At 31.2% G+C, this 21,681-nt stretch overlaps 3 protein-coding genes across 4 annotated transcripts; all 3 read right to left on the reverse strand.

Moving 5' to 3' along the window:
- Positions 1 to 1,891: 1,891 nt before the first annotated feature.
- LOC114397565 (probable protein phosphatase 2C 33) lies at positions 1,892 to 6,606 on the reverse strand. The gene is made up of 6 exons (XM_028359656.1): positions 6,202 to 6,606; positions 5,477 to 5,821; positions 4,292 to 4,669; positions 4,091 to 4,208; positions 2,982 to 3,205; positions 1,892 to 2,312 (listed from the first exon to the last, which is right to left on the reverse strand). The coding sequence occupies exons 1-6, from the start codon at positions 6,208 to 6,210 to the stop codon at positions 2,019 to 2,021; spliced, it is 1,368 nt and encodes a 455-aa protein (XP_028215457.1). The 5' UTR covers positions 6,211 to 6,606; the 3' UTR covers positions 1,892 to 2,018.
- Positions 6,607 to 13,103: 6,497 nt separating this feature from the next.
- Positions 13,104 to 16,477, reverse strand: LOC114395808 (chitinase-like protein 1). Its single transcript, XM_028357665.1, has 3 exons — positions 15,855 to 16,477; positions 14,951 to 15,110; positions 13,104 to 13,820 (listed from the first exon to the last, which is right to left on the reverse strand). Exons 1-3 carry the CDS (start codon positions 16,267 to 16,269, stop codon positions 13,406 to 13,408), a joined length of 990 nt encoding a protein of 329 aa, XP_028213466.1. The 5' UTR covers positions 16,270 to 16,477; the 3' UTR covers positions 13,104 to 13,405.
- Positions 16,478 to 18,417: 1,940 nt separating this feature from the next.
- LOC114395533 (CRIB domain-containing protein RIC4-like) lies at positions 18,418 to 20,836 on the reverse strand. 2 transcript variants are annotated; one of them, XM_028357336.1, is made up of 3 exons: positions 20,426 to 20,836; positions 20,172 to 20,318; positions 18,418 to 18,876 (listed from the first exon to the last, which is right to left on the reverse strand). In XM_028357336.1, the coding sequence occupies exons 1-3, from the start codon at positions 20,544 to 20,546 to the stop codon at positions 18,623 to 18,625; spliced, it is 522 nt and encodes a 173-aa protein (XP_028213137.1). In that variant the 5' UTR covers positions 20,547 to 20,836; the 3' UTR covers positions 18,418 to 18,622. The 2 variants fall into 2 exon arrangements, with proteins under 2 accessions (XP_028213137.1, XP_028213138.1); XM_028357337.1 differs by having other exon boundaries at positions 20,172 to 20,314; positions 20,426 to 20,553.
- Between the last annotated feature and the right edge of the window lie 845 nt (positions 20,837 to 21,681).

A 21,681-nucleotide genomic window follows, 5' to 3' on the forward strand; every position in this document is an offset into this window, starting at 1 on the left:
CTCCCATTATCTACATACACTCTAACATCTTCCTTTCCAACTAATTGTGTTATCAGGTATCTATTCTAACTAAATCATGAAAGGACCTTCCATTGGGAAAAGAGAAAGAAAAATAACATGAAACAACACTTTAGACCAATAAACAAAAACATGATCCATGTTTAGAATGGAAAAACAAGGGAGAGAGGTTAACATTAAATATGGTTGTACAACAAACAAATCAATTGATGCATAATTTCTCAGGCTTAAATGCTAAGCTATCTGAAAAATCTGGTCAAGTGGTTGTGGAACACAAGAAAGCAGAAAAGTGAAAAGAAAGAAGCAGAGCAATTGCAAATCATCTCATCAAACTCTGCCAGAGCAAAGAGCCTTTTACAATAAACATGTAAATGATGTTAAAACATCAGCACAATAATGACCATGAAAGAAAAAAGGAGACAAAAACTGACATCAGCACAAGAAAGTAGAAAAGAGTCTTTTACTGCCAGAGTCATTCTCCCCTTGATTTTCTTTTGAGTTCAAAGCAGCCTTGACCTCATCCATTGATAGAGTAGCCTTTCTATACAACATTGTATCAGCAAAATGATCAAATGGCTTAGGAAGAAAGCTCAACAGAATGATGGCTTGATCTTCATCATCTATCTTTACGTCAATGCTCTTAAGGTCTAAGATGATCCTATTGAAAATTGTTCCTGTACATAGTATGCCACCTCCTTGTTATTAGTATTCTACTACCATTTTGGTCATCTGGAAATGCACCTTTAACCTCATCCCATATGTCATCAAGCATCACCAGGTAATTTTTCCCCTTCAACCATTCTGCTACCTTCCTCAATCCGTTGTTTTCTTGAATAAATCATTATATTCAGACGTGGACAACAAACACTTGAGAAGGCTCAGTAAAGCAAATGAATAGGTGCCACATACATACTAGCTGCGTTGATCACGGAGATCAAAACTTAACTTATACGTGTGTACAGAAATTACAACTTATAAGTTTTTTCGTATATGAAAAAATTATAAAGACAACCCTGAAGGCCAAAATGTCAATCAAACCTAATTGTTTTAACCTTGTTTAATAAGTGAGTACGGAGAATAAATCCAGTTTGCCTTGAGTGAAAACTTGACTCCAACTCCACTTCATGTCATGTTTTTCTTCTTCAAGTCCGGTACTCCATGTCAAGTTGAGTAAATTCCTACAATAATTAACACTTAAAATTTTCGGGAACTAAATTCCAAATTTATTTGACATGTTACCATCCTCACTTCCCTCATTCCTTCGTGGGTTAGTACTTAGTAAACCTTCACTTGACAAATAAGCCTTTTTTAAAAATAATTTATCCTTCTCAAAATTAAGTTAAAATCATGAAATAATAAAATTTAAATCAAAAGGTAAATACAGTTTTACTCGTATAGCTTAAAGACACATTTCCGTCCGTAAATTTTCCACACAAAACCCATAATAGGATCACACAGACAATATCATTAATCCCTGACGGCAACACAACATGGAGGTACAAAAACCTGACTCGAAAGTCCATAAGAAATAAATCCAATTCTTTCCAGTTCTCATGTTTTCACAGACTAAATTGGAAACTATAACCTAAGAATGATGCAAATGAAAAACGGCAGACTTCAGAACAGACTATATAATATGAATCTAGAGAGTTGGATTTACAAAAACTCCAAATCTACCAAATATACAGAGAAGGAAAATGACCTCCAGCAACAAAAAAAAAAAGCCCGGTACCACTTTTCCTCCAGATAAGAAATATATATATATATATATATATATATATATATATATATATATATATATATATATATATATAACCCCCCTCTTCCCTCAAATGCTGTCGAAGGAAATGAAAGATAAATAATGAAAAGAATATTGGCAGAAAACTACCGAAAAATCATCAAAATAATGATCCTTTCTCTTTTGACTGTTGCGGCACAATTTACCCAACCTTTTCGATAAAACCAACAAGGCTTGGGAGAGACATGGTACAAAACTTGCGCTATTGCTGCTTTTTTTCAGCTTCATTTCCAACTCCCTTTTCACCAAGTAAAGCTAACTGCTCAGATTGGTCAATAGATGCCTCCGGTATTAACTTGTCTTTTGTATCTGTTGACTTGAAATCTAAATCAGAATCAAAGAAGAGGCAAACTGCGGCACAATCATCAACCTTACAAAAAGGAAATTTTGTCTTCCATGCCCGAACAGCTGACTCAACCAGTGCTCTAGCAGCAGTAGACTGTGAAGCAGATGCCACAATGTCCACAACTTCTTCATTTGACAGAACATCCCAAATCTGCCCCCAAGAATCCAACAGTTTAAAATAATTCAATATTCCATCTAATCAAGTATGTATTTGTATATATGTGTGTGTGTATGTATATATATATATATATATATATATATATATATATATAAGACAATTCAGAGAATATAAATTTTCAAGTTACAACATAATATGGACCATAAGAGAAAAATTAGAGTTACAACTTCAAAGGAGAGGCAAAAGAAAAGGGTAAATCGCTATATTGATGTAAAGAACAAGCTTTTCCAAAAGCTCAACAATTTACAAATTCCAGTTTGAAAGAGAATAGAAATAACAAGTGTATCTGTGTATATGAACATGGGTTTGAGATACAACTGGATCAAAAAATATATATTGATACAGCTTTTGATATTAGGTTTGTGTTCATCATTTACATTAGTAGTTAACTCATAATAATAAGTTTTACATGATAAGTAGTTAGCTTAAACAGTAAGATGTCAATTTAAATACAGTGAAATTAGAACCAAATTTGGTTTTTTTAACTGTTGCAAGTGGCATTCAAATACTATTTAAAGTCAATTTCATATTTTCATTTTAGAATTGGCTAACTACAAATATGATATTGAAATGAATCAATTTCAACACATGCAGATCATAGAAGACAGTATATCATAAGAAAAGAGCCTCATAAGGCCTTACCCCATCTGTTGCTAACACAACAAATTCATCCTTCTCGGTAAGGCGGTGATATGAGATATCTGGAACAGCAATCAATCCAAAGTCCTTAAGGCAAAAATCTCCAAATGCCCGAGCCATAGCAAGACCAGGGAAATCAGAGTTAGGCAGCCAAACTCGAGCCACATCAGGTTCATTCTGAAGGGAAAAAACCCTTCCTCTACGAAGCTTGATCCTCTCTTCTTCCCCTAAGTGAAAACAACTTTACATCACACATTCATACCCATATAGATATGCCACACTGACTGATGTATCAAAAATCAAAATAAATTCCAATTTCCAAGTCACGGCGTTTATTAAATCATACAATGAAAATATAGTTTCACCAATCCTGAAAACATTTGTCTCACAAAAGTCAAGTTGTTCTAAAAGGGAACCAATGAAATATATTGGATAAGGGTCCGTTTGGGTAAGCTTCTCTGGAAGCACTTTTAGGAGAAGATATGAAGAAAAAAATAAAATGAGCTTCTCCATAAAAATGAGTTGTCCATTAGCTAACCATTAGCTAATTTGTAGACGTCCTCTCATCTTTTAGAGAAGCTATATGAGAGAGCTTCTACAAATTAGTTAATGGTTAGCTAATAGATAACTCATTTTATCTTATGAAGAAACTCATCATTATTTTCTTCTTATTTTCTTCTCTTGGAAGTGCTTCTAAAGAAGCTTATCCAAACAGGCCCTAAAACAAAAGAGAAAAAGGCATTGAAGTTAGATATAATAAATCAGAGAAACAAAGAAAAAAGTAAGGTTTCAGCTACAGGGAATTTGTATTGTTTGATAAAAAAAAATAGAGATTATCTCCATAAAGCAGAGGGAAACCTATTTAAATCTCCCAAAGACACAGGGTAAAATCAAAACAGAAAAGAGAAAGAGATGGAGTTCTTCAACTTATCAAGTTCATTTATCTAAATCAGACAAGCACTGTCACTCACATCATAATTATGAAGCTGGCAATATTGATTCAATATTTCAAGGGAAATAAAATAAGGAGATGGAGTTCTCCAACTTATCAAGTTCATTCAGAAGATACACACAAGGGGGGAATGGAGGGGAGAAGAGAGAAAGCGAGGTACTTGGAAGATTTGGCTTAAGGTCAACGGTCAACTGAACAGCAATAAGGGAATCCTCATGATCTCGGGTACCCAATACAGCTCTCGAGTCACCAACATTTCCAATAACAAGGTCCAGCCCCTGAAAGAACATCAGTAAACCACATGTAAAAAGCAAATAAGAAATAATCAAGAGAACATTACATTGTAATTTATATTTCTTACCTGCTTGACCAAAGTAACTGCTGTAGTCCCACTACAAAAGCAGTCAATATCAGGATGATGTTTCAGTTCTTTATCCATAATCTTACAAGCCTTCAAAAATGATTCTCGTAATGTCAAAATCGTATCTGTTTCATCAAGTTCATGATCAGTGGGACTAGTTTTCTCATCCACCAGTCTAAATCCATTCCCTTCAGATTTATAACTTCCTGTGGCGCTGCTATGATCACTGAGTCCATCTCTATTCTTATGATGCAAATCCCATTGGGCATTAAGCTTTAAAGGAAAAGAATCCCTAACTTTCTTTGCAACCCTGTGGCCATAAGGTCCATGTCCATCAAAAACACCACAAAAAATGGTGTCTTCCTTTGAACAAAAGTTCTGCACAAGGAAAATAGACAAAGTTTTGTACACATTATTAATATCTAGATCATTAATGTTAGTGCAGACTGAAACAACAAAACTGTGAGTACACATCTGAAGACTCAAATTGTAAGAGAAAGAGAATAAAGAAACTATAAGCAATGGGTTAGGTTTAACTCAACCCCAAAAGTTAACTCAAGGAAAGAAGATTTTTTCAACTGTTATAAGGAGTATTTTGGCCATGTTCTTGGCTGATGTAGGACATTATAACAAAAACTATTGTTTTGTAAAATTGATGTATCTCATTCAAACTATGCTGAAGTGGGAAGAGATGGAGAACACAATGATCTATTAGAAAAGAATGGAGGGAGGATGTTATTTATATTTTATACTGCATTGGCAGCATGACAAGGCACTACTAACAACCTAAGAAGATTGAGAAGAGTATTTGGAAAAGAAATGAACAGAGGTAAAGGTCAGACAAAGGTAATAGCATACTCATTACTTCAAGGCTCCACATATCAGCTCATATTTATTCCAAATACACACAAAAAAAAATAAAAATTTAAGCACTAAATCATGTAAACTTGTTCTAAGCTGAAAGATATGCTAAACAATAAGACATAACTAACCCATTCGATGATTTAAAAAAAAAAAACTTATGACAAAAGCAGAATACCTACTCAACTTTGATTCCTTTTAAACTTCCTTCATTTCTATTACTGCAAACCACATAATGTGCATACAATCATACAAATGCAATGTAAAAGACAATATCCCGAAACAACATTAATAGATGCTGAGAGGGGGGGAGGGCAGGCTAACCTCCCAAACAAGCATAGCATCTTGGTTGATCCCTTTTCTTCCTTGCTTGCAATACATGGATGCAACCTCGCTTGACCCATTCAAGAACATCCTCCCAGGCACTTTGAAATCAAAGGAAGAGGAACCCCTTAACCTTCTCCTCTTCCCACCATCCATGTTCGATTCAGGCGAAAAAGGAAGAAGAGGAGGGGAACTTCCACCAGCTCCAACCTCCGAGATGCACGATCCCATTCCCAATGCCCTCACAATGTTCAGAAAACACTCAAAACCCGCCAAACACTCAGAATCAGAACCTCTCGGCTCCCCCACCAGATCCGTCCCATACCGATTCAGCACCTCCACCGCCTGCCACAATCATCATCATCATTACAAAAATAATCAAACATCATCATAATCAAAATCATCGTCATCATCGTAATCATCATATTCATATTCATCGTCATCATCATAATCATATTCATATTCATCGTCATCATCATAATCATGATCAAACACCATCATTACAATCATTTCATGAAGATATAAGTTTGGTTGGGTGGTTAAGAAAGAAGGAAAGGTGGAAAAGGTGGCAGGTTCGATTCCTATTGCTAACAAAACAATTAACATTTGATATAAAAAAAAAAATTATAATCATTTCAGAAACCACAAACCATGGCCCTAGACATTCAGATTCAGAAACTAACACAATCAAACGCATAAAAGAAAAAAGCAATTAAAAATGGAACCTGAGTCATGATTGCAATGAAATCGGAAATTCCAGCAGCGTATCAGCCTATGCGACAGTAAACTTGTCGGAAAGCGCGTGAATCGGAACTGAAAAAACGCGTATGCTGAATAGCGCAAAAATCAAAGCGTGAAATCGCAAATAGCGAATCGAGATTCTCGATCCAGCGCTATCTCCTTGGGTTCCTTGAGAATCGCCCGCGAAAACTGAGAAGCGAATCTTCGGATCAAACAAAAATGTCGGTTGAAGAAGAATTGAACGAGGCGTTCGTCGTCTTGTGTCGGAAAACGTTAAGGGCAGCGCTACCGTCACGAGCGGGTGCGTCACCGGCAGGTGGTGGCTTTGAAGCAAACAGATTTTGTTTCTCCGCCACGCAAAAAATAAGGGAATTAAATATTGATTGAGAGTATGGATCAGAACGACAACGTCATAAATAAACAATGATGCGCGGATTGGACGGTGCGGATGATTGGATTTCTCGGGAGTGGATGGATAGGATTATGGAATCACAAAACAAAGTACTAATAAAATATATTCATTTCAACTTTTTTTCAGAAAATTTTCTTTTATTATAATTTTACATCAATATTTATTTTTCTATTTTTTATGTGTTTATTAATTTATTTAATATGGGTGGCTTTATAATCCAATCAAACCACCTCAAATGTAATTAGATTGACTCAGTTTAGGTTATAATTTTTTGTTTTTATGAAGAGAAAATAAGTATCTCCTATCTTACTGTATTTTCATGCTTTTTTTTTAATTAAGATAAAAGACAATACTAGTGAATAATTTGTAAAAATAATTATAAAAATAAAATAATAACTTACTAATATAGTTGTAAAGATAAAATAAATATAAAAATATGTATACACTAAAACGTCATGTTCACATTATAGAATTTTAGAATAAACAATTCATTCAATCTTATCAATAAATTAAAATTTTCAAATTTAAAATCACTAATGAATTAATAGATCCACACTGACATTTTTTTCAACGTTAAATAAGTCTCATATAAAATATTATACTAAATAATTTAAATGTATTTTTGTCATAGAATTTTACGTAACACCTACTTTTAATGACTTAATTCAATGTTAAATTTATTTATTAATTTATTTTATTTAAGTGGCTTTATAACTCTGCCTAAGTAACTCAAATCTTATTAGATTAATTCGGTTCAAGTTATAATTTTTATTTTTATAAGGAAAAAATAGGCACTTCATGTCTCACTGCATTTTCATATTTTTTAATTAAAAATAAATATAATATAGTGAATGATTTGTGAAAATAATTATAAAGATAAAATAATAACTTATGAACGCAATTATAAAAATAAAATAGATGTAAAAATGTATACACAAAAACATTATATTTTCATAGATTTTTAGAATAAACAATCCATCCAAACTTATCAATATTTATTGATTTAAAATTTTCAAATTTAAAATCACTAATTAATTAATAGATCCACAGTGACAGTTTTTTTATACCTAATATTTAATGTTAAATAAGTCTCATATAAAATATTTTACTGAATAATTTAAATATATTTTTGTCAGAAAATTTTACACAATCGTTAAATAATTAAAATTATGTCAAAAAATATGTAAAAGGATATACCTAATATGACGGATGAACTTCATGCCATTATCATAATTTCGGTTCAAATACGGTTTTAAATTTCGTAAATTATCAAAAGTACGTAACACTTACTTTTAATGACTTAATTCAATGTTATTAATTGTTTATCATTACTTGATCTATTCTTCTCTGTTAGATGTCGGTGGTTCGAAAAACAGTCAAATCTATTAAAGACAATAAATCATGTTTTTAAGTTAAGTAGATTGATTTGAGTTTAATTTCCAATTGCCTGTACGAAGAAAAGTTTATTAAGAGTTTTTTTTTTTTTTACGGAAAAAAAAACTTTCACATTAAGCATATTTATTTGAAGAGTTAAGACATGTTATATTTATTTTAAGCATATTTTTTTCACTGTAAGGGAGAGATTGGTGCATTTCAAGAAGAGATTAAAGTTTTTTTTTTTTAGAAATATTAAAGTAATGCTTGATTCAACTTATTCCTAATTTTTCGCCTACCAAAAAATAGTTATTCACATTTTTATTTTTTTCATTTAAAAAAAGCTAGGTTAATTAAAATTGTAGCAAAAAAAAAAATAAACTTATTTTTTAAATAAGGAAAATAAATTTTAAAAACAAGTTATATTTTTTGTTTCTTTCTACTTTCATATTGAATAAATTGGTGTGACCGGAAAAAAAAACTTTTTTTTAGTTATAAAAATATTTTTTAGTTAAAAAAACAAATAACTTTTATTTTATTTTTTAAAGATTTTATGTTAAGTTTTAGATTTAAAGTTACTTTTAAATCATAATAAATTTAGTCCAAAATAATACTACTCCCTTAAATATATTAATTAGTTTGTGTAAAAATAACATTAAAAAAAGTTATAATAATTATGATCTCTTTACCTTAAAATAGAGAGTCTCTTAAATACGTTAATTGGGACTCAATTATTAACCATGCATGTATAAGACATTTCTTCCAAAAAAAATTGTATACGACAGAGACTTTATTCAAAAAATTATACCATCTTTAACTTTTTTTTTCATTTAAAATATTAGTCTTTTTCCATCTACTATAATTAATGGTCAATTAAAACAATTGATGTACACTGTTGGTTGACAGAATCAAATGGAATTGTCATAGTCGTCAAATTTTACTAATTGGCATTCATTGTTGATTGATTTACAGACAAAAAAAATTATAAATGGAATTGGTGTAGTTGTCATATGTTATCTTTCTTAGTAAATAAGTTGCGTCAAAAAGTAAATAAGCTATTTTTTTTTTATCAAAATCACTAAAATAGTCTATGAATGCTAAACAGATTAATATACTTGGAAAAATTCATGCTTTCAGGGGTAAATTCTCTAATGTATTTTTAAAGAAAAAAAAAGATAAATCTCTCTCATAACAAACGACTCATTAATTAATTATAAGGGATTGGAAAAATTATTATTTAGACCACCTTTTGTTCAAACTTTATAGGATTATTATAGACTATAAAATCTTATTTCAAATATTTAACACTAGGGATGTAAATAAGGGTAAATCCAGTTGAGCTCTTGAAACTTGGACTATGCTTGTGGAAAAAAAAAATTAATGACTCAAGCTTGATTTATTTATTTAATCTAGCCTTGTAGAAAGTTTGGATTTGGTTTGTTATGAAATATTAAAACTTTAGCTTGACTTATTTAGCTCATTTATAGCTTAATTATTTTTTTATGAAAATTTTCTTAAATACATTTTAAACTTTATCAATATAATTTTTAATAATTATCTACTAATAGAAAAATGAGTCTAGCATGTGATAAGTGAAATTAAAAATTAATAGAAAACATACTTAATAATCTATTTAACTCATTTTTAAGAGATAAAATTATTTTCATAAAAACATTATTTATATATACATAAACGAGCTATTCATCAATCTTTATATAATGTTGAATTTTCAAAGCTTGGGTTCCATTCATTTAAATAAGTTTAATTTTAAGTTTAAATTTATTTATTTAATTAAATAAATAAACTTGAACCAGTAATGAATGAATTAATCGAGTAAAAAACAAATATGAGGAATTGGGCAGGCCGATTTTATCAACAATGTAAAAAGACTTTTTTAAAAAATTTAAGTGATTTAATTGATTAAAAATAAGGATAATCAATATCTCATGTTATATATATGATGAAGACAAAATAGATTGTTGAAGGTTTTTCTTTGGAAAGATTGTGTAATAGCAGAAAACACTACCAAAGTTCCTCCTTGTCTAAATTAACGACATTCTAGATTCATCCATTTTTTACTCGTAAATGTACATGCACGTGTTTGGCTTCCATGCGCGTCAGTTTCACGATTAAAAAACTTAACGTGAACATGTTGGTGACTCAGTCAACAAAGTCGATTATTTCAATCACCCAACTTCTATTATTTTAAAAGAATACTGTTTATGCAACAAGTCTAATTCAATTCACAATACATATTAAATTTATGAGAAAAAATCTCATAACTGATCAAACGATTAAAACTAGTAAAAATATTTTAGAATCTCTTTAAAAAAATCAAAGATCCCAACTAAAGTGGTAAAAAAAAAAAGAAGAAAAAATAGTCTGTGCATCAATTTGATTATTAAAATTTCTATTAAGAAGAAAAAAATCATGCATGGCATGAGGTTGAGGTAGTTTATCTGGTCTTCATCCTTGTTTGTCCAAACTCGATCGTATTTATTTGACTGTAAATCTGGGGAACAAGTTTGTCCCGACAACATTTTTTAAGGAGTGGGACTTGGAAAAAGTCTACAGAGATTTCATGGGAGAAACAAATGAGAGAAAAGACTTGTGTTTTCCATGTTTCCTATAATTGAAGTGTGTTCATCAACATATTCAATCAGAAGCACATTGTGATAATTGAACTGCAAAGTTATAACTACATAAACTGAAAATTGAAAAAGTTATCTCGAATATCAATCTGATTCAAATTAAATTGAACTAGAATATGCATTTTAAGATGATTCAATAATTAGTCACATGTGCTCAAAATAGAAATCTGTTATCACTATATAATTTGTTTATCATAAGTCTAAAATATATTTTATAAGTTAAAAATATTATTTATTTTAAATTTAATTATAATATATTAATATATTACAAATTTTAGTTATATAAATTAGACAATTATCTTGTCATTGCACAGTCTAAAATACTAATTAGTCATAAGAGTAAAATTGCATGCCTAACCTTTCATTCTCTAAAGTTAACATGAAATTGTTTAGGTAACATTTGTGCAACAAGAAATGTAGAAACACTACTTCATCACATAACTCACACACACACTCTTTATAGTAAATTTAAGCAGCAATGCAACATTATTGATTAAATATTTCTAATTAAAATACTTAATTAATATTATTTATTTTACTTAATGATTGTAAACTTATGAGCAACTAAATAATGTAGACAAGTGTATTAAAATACAAAACTATCTAAAATGACAGTATCTATCTGTGAAAAAAATGTCAACATCGTAAAAATGATTCTTTTTTTTTAACAAAACATGATAACTATACCATTAAATCATCAATACATATCAATAAAACTAAAATAAGTTTAATATCATTTTTATTTTTGGTGCTAAAAGAGAGTTAAGCTCAAACTAGAAACCACAGTAAAAGAAAACTTAAAAAATCCGTTAAAATAGCAATCCGAATCCACGCCGGAGGACACTCGAAAATATGTCAACCATAATCATTTGTGCCCATAACTACTAAATTTAGATATCTAATCTATAATAAAAATAAATAACTAGAGAAATCGTTTTTACATTTTCAGAAAATATTATCTAATACGATTATTTTCTTGTGAACGAACGCTTTCATGGAGAAGGTTAAATGAGTTATAAGATTATTCGTTACCGTCTTAATTTTTTTCTTCTAAATGCTTATTTTAGATGTACTTGTTTTCTTAGCCTTGTACTTTCCAAATATTAGACTTGATCAAACTACGTTATCCTTTTTTTTATCATTGTGTATTTAAATTAACATTTGAATTCAATAAGTTAACTAATACATTGTAAAATATAAATATATATATATATATATATATATATATATATATATATATATATATATATATATATATATATATATATATAACAGGGATGTTGTGAATCATAAAAACGAGAAAACATCACTGTAATCCAAGTAAAATTGCGCTCGATCGATTAATTATGAACAGATACAGCCTTTGGGCCTATAGTCGTGCAAGCCACATTGGCCCACAGTGGAACGCCACTCTGATTTGTCGCTCACGACAGTATGTTTGTCATATGATCGGAACACCGTTGACAATTGCCGCCACACCTCCATGAAGGCCTCTGTTGGGAGTTCCACCACCATGGATTTGTCCCTGGAGAAGCTTATGTTTGCGCAGGAGTTCATCTTTGAAAACACCATTGCCAAAGGAGTACTCCAAAACTATTATTTTAGAATAAGATATGTTTTCACACAATACGAAAACTTAAATATATTGAAATAGCTATTCTGGAATGCAAAAAATTATATTCTAGAGTATCATTTCAGAATAAGACTCTTTTAAAATAACTATCTTAGAGTATGATTATATTCTAAAATAAAAGAGGACTCTATAACCTACCCGAAATAGGTATTCCAAAATAAGAAAAGCCACTTTAGTCTTTAGAGAGGTCAAGGATATAAGTCCCTTTATTTATTCTGCTGTATGAGTAAAGACCGGTCCATTTATTTATTTCTATAAACGACAATAAATTTTTATCTCAACTTTTCATATTATTAGATTCAGATTTATGGACAAATGTGGCAACTGATCATATTTCGGCCAAGAAGATAATTTTATTAGGTTGCAGATTTACATTACTTATTTTACAGACGATTTATAGGGATTACTTTGCAAATTTTTGTATTGAAACCTACAAGATGCCCTTATTTGAATTAGAATGGAACACATTTCCCCTGAAAATATTTTCATACCTTATGCTTTCATTATAGGCTTCACAAAAATCATCAAAATACTACTATCTCGTGTTGCTTCTGGTAGATTTGATATTAACATGAGGCAATCACCCCGAAAGGAGGATAATTCTAAAAAAAGACATTTATTACTCTTGTTAAAACATAAAGCAGACTTTATGTCAAATGCAAAATTAGAACATAACCCTGTCATCTTAAAAATTAACACGCAAATCATTTTCCTCTATTTTCTCTGCGTGGCAGATGTACAATAATGCTATTTAATTGAAATTTTAAATACGTGGCATAAATAACTTATATTGTTAGCCACTAATGAAGACCTAGATGACTCGAAATGGATTTTGTTTGACATGACCATATTCAAATTTACATTGCAACCAAGGAATGTATATATAAAAATAACAAAATCGCCCATAACGTACATATATACCAGATACAAATTTTTCACGACATATGATATTACAAATGACTAAAACTTCTAGATAACAACGAACAAAAGCTATATAATGAATTCCCACACTACCACGCAGTTCAAAATTATTGCATACCAATAATTTCAAGAACCCTTATTAACTTTCACTTTCAAAGGGATTGGTACAACAATATCATATGCTAATAAATATAATCTTAAGATGAAGAAGCAGGTTTGGAAGATGGGTTGAAAGGAACCTGCTCAGCGCATGTAAGGATTTCATGGGGCCCAGCCTGTTCTCGACCAACACCTAGAAGGTCAAGATAATACTGGTAATGGGAAACGATATTGTTCATCGAGTCCACATCACCTTGTCCACAAACACCATCCCCATAGAGAATGTTCATTGTAGTGCCAAATCCAGGAAGACGATTCTCCATAGTATCATTCTTGCTAGGCTTCCAGTTGCCGACAAAGGCATCATGCGCAGAGGGCTGTGACTTTTTCATTGGTGTCATCCATCTCCAAATAGCAGCCTGGAAAGCAAGGGTGGCATTCTGCTCTATGTATTCTGGATGGCTGAGTAGGTCGATCTTCAAAGCTTCTCCAACAGCACCATAGTTGTAGTTCCTATATTGATGATACCATTAAGTATAACCTCCACATTCAACAAGCACAATGATGTTGATAAAACCTAATAAATAGTTTTCTTACAGCCTATCTATACGTTTCAAGTAAAAAATGGCTCCAATGAAATATAACTAGACTTGCCTAAAAATATGCATAAAATACTAGTTTAAATCTTCAAACAATTTCTTCTTTGACAAAATGTCAGTTGACAGTCTGAGATGCTACTTAAGTTGATCACACTGCCAATATACTGATATGGTCAAATATCCTACCATTCAGACCAAACAGAAACTAGTATATCAGAACAATAGAAAGTAAGGGAACAGGTTTAAGACTTGACTGGTCTTAACTGAAAATCTGCACATGCATACATTATTTTTAATTTTCATTGGTATCACTGATAATTTCATAAATCATTTACACAAACCCAGAAATCCAGCTCTGTATCTCTGCAGTAACTAATCAATTACTGCTTTTGTTCTATTTCCCCCACCCTTATCCTACTTTATCTCTTGTTGCAACAGTTTCTTTTTCATTACTATAATCTTTCAAAACTTTGCAATGCCCACTTAACTCTTATATTTTCTTTATTGTGATTTGAAGGACCTATAATCGCACAATGGGAAGCTAAATGATATTTTAAAGGTTTTAACCATATAATAGTTATCTTTCTATGAAATGTGTCATTTACATTTCATAGACTGCTCAGGCCATATACTTCTTTGCTAAAGTGTTTATGATCATAGCCATTGAGGTGCTTCGGATGAATTAATTGTTGAGAGCACTAGTACCTAACTGCTATCTATTAACTCATTTTTTCAGACAATAGGGGAAGCTATAAATTAAGAACAAATAACCTTGGGATGTTTGGTTAACCTTTCAACAAGTCTAATTGATTTGGTACAGACTGGTCAGGGATATTGCAGAATACTTAAGTTAAACAATACAAGAAAAATTTGAGAAGAATGGCAATTTTCAGGAATGATAAAGAAACTTTCTAAGACTAGCTACCTTTAGGCATCTCTATGTATTACAGCGCAATTTATTCAAACAATGACAATAAACAGGCAATTCCAAAACCAGGAAAATATGCTTCTATTATACATACAGCCAAACAAACATACACATACCAGAAAATGGGAATAGCTCCACGACCATAGTACTCAGCACCAGGTGTACAGGGGTATGTGAGTTTGAAGTAGTCATCACAGTATGACTGCATAGGACTCATTTCATGGTTGTAACAAAGACCCCAGGCCAAAGGTCCTCCGGTAGCCACTCCATAACCACCTGACACCAGCATTATAAGAACAATAACACCACACAGTTGTCCAAATTTAAAGCAAAACTAAATCAACCGCTGCACCACACGCAACTCCCACAACACAAACAATAAATCCTATTCACATGTCTCCGATAAATCAACTCTCACAAAACAACATTCTACCTCACAAAATGTGCTTAAACACATCAGACACCATGTAAATCACAAATAAAGACATCTAAGACAATTTTCCACGCATTCACACATTCATCTACTCAGATCCGTTGAATGAAGATCGGATGACTCATGCTTTATTTTGATAAACCAGACCATAAAATACACATTCAAAATCCGAGTCGTCCAATCTTCATCCAATAGTCAGTTACAAATGCAACAACTGCCTGAATGCATGAAAAAAATTGAATGCACAGAATACAGTTCCAAACAAATCAAGGCTTACAAAATAGCAATCAAATCAGACAACACAATAACAAATCCAAATCATTCAATGACTATGTAAATGCATGAAAAATCGACTGCACCGACTCCAGTTCCAAACAAAACAAGGTTTACAGCACAGAAATCAAATTATGCAACACAACAACAAAATCCAAATCATTCGAAGTCTCAAACACTACAACACACACAGATCTCACAACCTCAAAAACCGCTAGCTCAACCTAAACAAACTCTCTCTCACACGCGCGCGCAATCTCAACGAAGTTGACAAAACTAAATCAACAAATTATCGATAGGAGAGTAGTACTCACAAGAGGTCTTGCTGCCGACGTGTCCGAGGAACGCCGCAATCTCCATCATCTGCATCGTCTTGTTCCCGGTGGTGCCGAACCCTTGCGGCTCGAAAAGCGCGGCAGCGGCGATGAACGAGTGGTAGTCCCAAAATCCGACGGCGTGCGCCACCGGCGAGTTCCGCTTGGAGAAGAGATTCTCGAACTGGTAGGTCTGGAAATAATCAGTAATAGTGAGGTTACAACAGTAAATTGACCAGCCCTTACATTCCCATCCTTTGTCACAGTACTTCTTCCCGTGCATGTGCTTCACCAGCGTCTTCACGTCCGAGTTCTCCTGAGCCTCCACCACCACACTCGCCGCGAGTAGCACCACCAACAACAACGCCGCGATTGGCGCAACGACAGCGTTTCGCTTCGCCGTCGTCTCCATCATCTGTTGTCGCAGAGAGAAAGAGAAGGGAGAGAATCAATGAAATAATACTACGACTAGTTATGGGTTGATGGAAGGTCCTTCTCCGATGGTGTTATGTGTGCTTAGTGTGTGTGATTAAATGTCGAACACGTTTAGGGGAATCGACGGTGGGTAAGGTCTAGGTGGGACACGAAGTGTTCGATGTTTAAGTAAGAACAGACTGGCTTTGAGGCCAAGAACCACGCTACGGCACCGACAAATAATAAGGAGGACACCTCGAATGACCTTATTGCCCCTTCACTCGGTTTAGTTGGCAAGTCTATTTATTCCTATATTTTTTCTGATTCAGATTCGCGGGTCTATTCTCTTCTAACGTGATTATTATTGCAAAAGAAATGGACTGAAATTAATTGTTGACATAAGCTTATGTTAAAATGTACATCTTTTATTAAAATATGAAAAATTATTATTAACATTAAAATAATAATGTTTATACACTTTCAATCACAAAATATAATTTAAATTATTTTAAAATAATTATTTTAATACTCAAAAAATAAGAAAATTGTAATAAGGGATTAAGAAATTGTGATCACAATTTAAAATCTTTTATTAACACACTTTTTAACTTAAAATTAGTTTATATATATTATTTATTTATTGTAATGACATTACTAATTTAAAATTAATTTTATTAAAATTATTCTCCCTAGTTTGAAATTAAAAGTTTTTAACTATGGAAAGAATAGAGTGAAGAAGAGGGGGGGAAATGGTTAAGGAATAAAGAAAGAACTGGAGAATGACATAAGTAACGGCAACGGAAAGAAACTTACCAACGAATTATCTTCTATAATTAATTGTACTCAATAGTACACACTAAACCATAAACAAATGGTCTTTTCTAGAACATAAACTTAACTTTAATGACAAAAGCTTGGCATAATTTTATAATTTTGATAAATTATTTCTTAAATTTTCAATTATCTGTTTGGATTTTAAATGTTTAATAATTCACAATTTTTTCATCATTAACAGTTAAATATCTTTCTAATAATTTTTTAGAATATACATATAAAGTTGTATGGAACTTAGTTATATTTCTAGAGAAAAAATTAAATGACTACTATATGTTTAAAGTTTGAGTGAGAATAATGTAAACTTAAAATTTTGGGGGAAAAAAAGTACCAATAGGTTAAAATTGAAGCAATATTTTGTAAATTAATCTAAAATATATATTTTTATTATATCAGTATGCAATTTAATCTAAAACTTAATCACTCTTTTACTCTTTATATCAAATTATAGATTTATATTATATAACAAATATTTACACCATTTTCTATAACATTAGTAGTTTTTTTTTCTCTAGTTCTTTTCATTACGTTACTTGTTGTATTTAACACTTCTCTGTCTTATTCAATCTCTGTCATGATTATATAAATTTTTGTATAACTTTTACTGTACAAAAATATATATTATTTAATTATGAATTGTTTTATATGTTTAAAAAGCTAAGGAATATGTTTTAAAAATGATGCTTTAATCTTAGAAATATATTTGTTGAATGAACATGCCAATTTAGTTTATGAAATGACTAAAGAGCCACATTTGTTGTCGGCGTATATTACAAGCCTCTAAAGTCTAAGGCACCGTATTAATTAATTAATGAACCCAAAAAAAATCATTTTACTAATTTTGTGTCTATTTTTTTAAAAAATTAATTGTATTAGCTATGTTGTGGAATGATCTCCAAAAATTAAACAAAAAATAAGACATAGCTAAAAATGTTTTTTTTTTCATTTTTGGACTTCAAACGAAATAAACTGAGACAAAAATAAAAACATATATGATAAAGTAATAAGAGAATAATAGAAAATTATTAAGAATAATAAAAAAGTGTATTATCATTCATATGTTTGCTTCTTTTTTTCCTGGAAATAGAAGGATATATCATTCAATTTATTTAGTTTTAAGGTAGATTTATTGTCAAATCAAAATTTACATGTGTAGAGATGACTACAGCATCCACACCAGTGAATATTTATAGGTAAAATCTGTAATAAATGAATACCGATGGATAACTTAAAACAAATTTTTAGTTGATAAAAAGTGAGTCCTACTAAGCTTTTTTCTTTCTTTTAATTGATAAAATATTATAGACAGAAAAACTCAATTTTAAAATGGAAGACTTGAAGTAATGAAGCTTAGGCAATCTCAAGAACCGAGCAAAACAAAGAGTGAAAGAGATTACAAACATTCACGAATTTTCAATTTATGCACTTGTATATGAACTCCTAAATACATCGTCATCAATCATCATTAATCTACAATTAGAAGAAGGGACTTGGAAGTGCCATCATTCCCATAAAGTGTTCTAACCACATTTTGAGGAATTAAGGTCGTTAATGAGAGGATATTGAGCTTGGCTAGCCATGGCCAATTCAAATTGCTTGAATGAAATTGGAGACAGAGACAATAATTCAGGTGCCTTCAGATTGTCCCAACCCTTGACATTATTTGTAATGGTTGTTGACCCATCAATTCCAATATGTGTCACATGCTTCACATCTGTTGGATACCCAATTTCCATCTCAGGTTCCATTTTTTCGACATCCTCTTTTTTGTAAACTAAATTCAAGTGAAGAAAACATTCAACAATCGACACATTACAAAGATGCAACAGAGCGAATATAAACATGTAGAGTTTAAATAAGTTAGAATATTATAATAACTTAAGCAAAGAATTATATTAAAATTAACCTTAAATGTGGCTCTAGCCCAGTCCATATGCTGTAAGGAAAGCCCAGTCCAACGACATTTATTCTATTTTTGAAAAGGCACCAATGACAAATTTTCTTGAATGATAGATCAAATTTTAATAACTTAATGTGTAGATGTTAAAAAAACTTAATCACACACAGAGGCAGTTTTAGATCAACGTAGGGTTGAGAGTTCTTGCAAGAGTCTTTTAAATTTGTGTTTAGTTATTGCATTCCTTGTTTTCCATTTTTTGCCACAGAACTCAGGTTACTAATTTCATTATTGATTGTACAGATGATTCCATAACTATTTTTGTTAGTTTTATCATTATCTACTTTTTAACTTAACTAACGAGTATTTTTTTTTAATTATACATGATTTCATATATTTTGCTAAGGTCTCATTTATTTAATGTTGTGTCCGTTTCTTTAGTAGGTAGGATTCAGACACTAAAATCAAATACAATTATGTTGTATGCATATTATTAGAATTTAGTGTCCCCATACTCCACAGCTGGATAAAATCATTTCAAATAATGGAGACGAGTTAATATAATCACCTAAAATCATAATCGGCCTTCAAAACTTCAAACTACTCCTCTTATCTAACTAACTCCTTCGATGCCTCTAAATTTCAGCTACATATATATGTTTCATTTTCTAATGTTATGGGCCATAAAAGTTGTGTCCATTATATTCAATTGGACAAGTTGAGTAGCCCAGGTCATACATAGTCCAAAAGTAATCGTATAACACATAAAAAAAGAAGAAGAGAAAGATCCAAAAGAAAAAGAGAATTATATATCAGAAAGGAAAAAGAATAATGCACCACCTACCATAAATTATATACATTTAAGAAATGATTTATGGGCTGTTCAGGATAAAGACTTTGGAAACTAATTTTTTGAGATATGAAGATATATTTAAGAAGCTTATATCTTTTATTGAATTTTTTTTCACACATACATACAAACTTAAGAATCAAATATTTGATTACTCAAGGAGCAGTATGATTGTCTGCTAATTAGAATGTATTGATAAAATGATTTATATGTTTCTTTAATTTTTATCGGGTAATGGAAATTGAAATTTCATCTAATTAAGACCAGCCATGATTCATAACAAACAAAATTAATTAATAAAAAAAGAGATTGTTGTACTCACCAAATAATTGAGATAAATTCTTGATGCCCTTGATTATTCTCTGTATGCCAGTAGCTACATTAGGCTTTGGTAGAACCAGAAACCCAGAAGGCTTGCCTCTCTTCATTTGGGCCCTGATGAATGATCTATCTTGTCCTTCTTGTCTTCCTTGCATAACGAATATCTCAAATTACAAGATAGCACTCCAATCACTTAACAAAGAAAAAAAATTGAATAGAGAAATGGATGCTGATAAGAAAGAAAGCAGAAACTACTTGAAACAATAGTTCCTTTTGAATCTTCTTTTGGTCCTTTGGGTGCACCTAATTTCACACTTGAATGGGAAGCACAGCTGAAAGACCATGGAACTACTAATCTTTCAATACGGTTTCTCATCTCTCCCTAACCCCAAATTTTATGTGTGTATAGCTATAGCAAGTTCTAATATTCAAGAGCTTATTAGCCTATATAGCTATCTATCTATCAAAAAAGGGTACCTAGAATGGGGTTATATTTAGGTTCCTGTTTGTCTTTATGAGCAAGTTAGAATGATTTACGTGCGGAAAGGAAACTATTTTCAATCCAAGTTTGGTATGTGTATATATAAATGATAATGGAGTGGGTGTGTTAGAGTAATAGAGTGGTTAGTTGGTTAAACTGTGCAACTCAACCTGCTTTAGGAATTTGTATGAAAAATAAAAATGCTTTTAAGATTGCTAGGCCAATAAGTTGAATTAGTACTGGGTTCTATAACTAACTTCTGTTCCTCTACAAGCTCCCAAATAATAATCATATTCCAAAGTGGGCTCCTCCTAACTAGCATCACTTGTGTACTAAGGCATTCTTTTGCAGATTTTTTCACATCTTTGCATTATAGAGTTTTTGTTCCATCCACTTTATTTCCTTTATAAGTATGTCATTTAGAAGTAATTAGTTAACTTAGTCTGAGCCTATTATTGAGTCTTACTTAACTTGTGTATATCAACATCATAGAGTGAATCACAAGGGAGCTCTTCTAGTAATATTTTTTGCGCGTGGCCATCTATTTGTTTTTTATTCATTTTATCCTTATTTCATGATTGGGTAAAATACATTTCATTTTTTTTTAACTTCAATTAGTTGGGTGGTGTGATATACATATACTTTTATTAGTCAAAGTAAATTTTGCAGATTTTTTAACTTCGACTGCTGGTTTTATTGTGAATGAATGCAGGTTTCAAAAAATTTGTATGTGTTTTAATGAATATTTTTTTAAAAACATTTTTATGTGAAAATATCACCATAAGACAACTTTAGAATTTTAATATATTTTCGTAAAGCAAAGCAAATTTTTGGGAATCTTGACTAAAAAACAAAATTTTCACCGATGGGTGCATTCAAAGGTAAGATAAATTACTTTGGAAAAAATTACCATCATCACAAGGCAGAAAGTATTCGAAATATTTTTTAAGTGCATAGCTTGAGGGAAGAGCCACTCTCCAAGGAACCCAACTATTCCAAGTGGCAATGACAAATTGAGTCATGTATCACG

Source organism: Glycine soja, chromosome 18 (assembly GCF_004193775.1).
Source record: "Glycine soja cultivar W05 chromosome 18, ASM419377v2, whole genome shotgun sequence".
Taxonomy (NCBI): Eukaryota; Viridiplantae; Streptophyta; class Magnoliopsida; order Fabales; family Fabaceae; genus Glycine; species Glycine soja.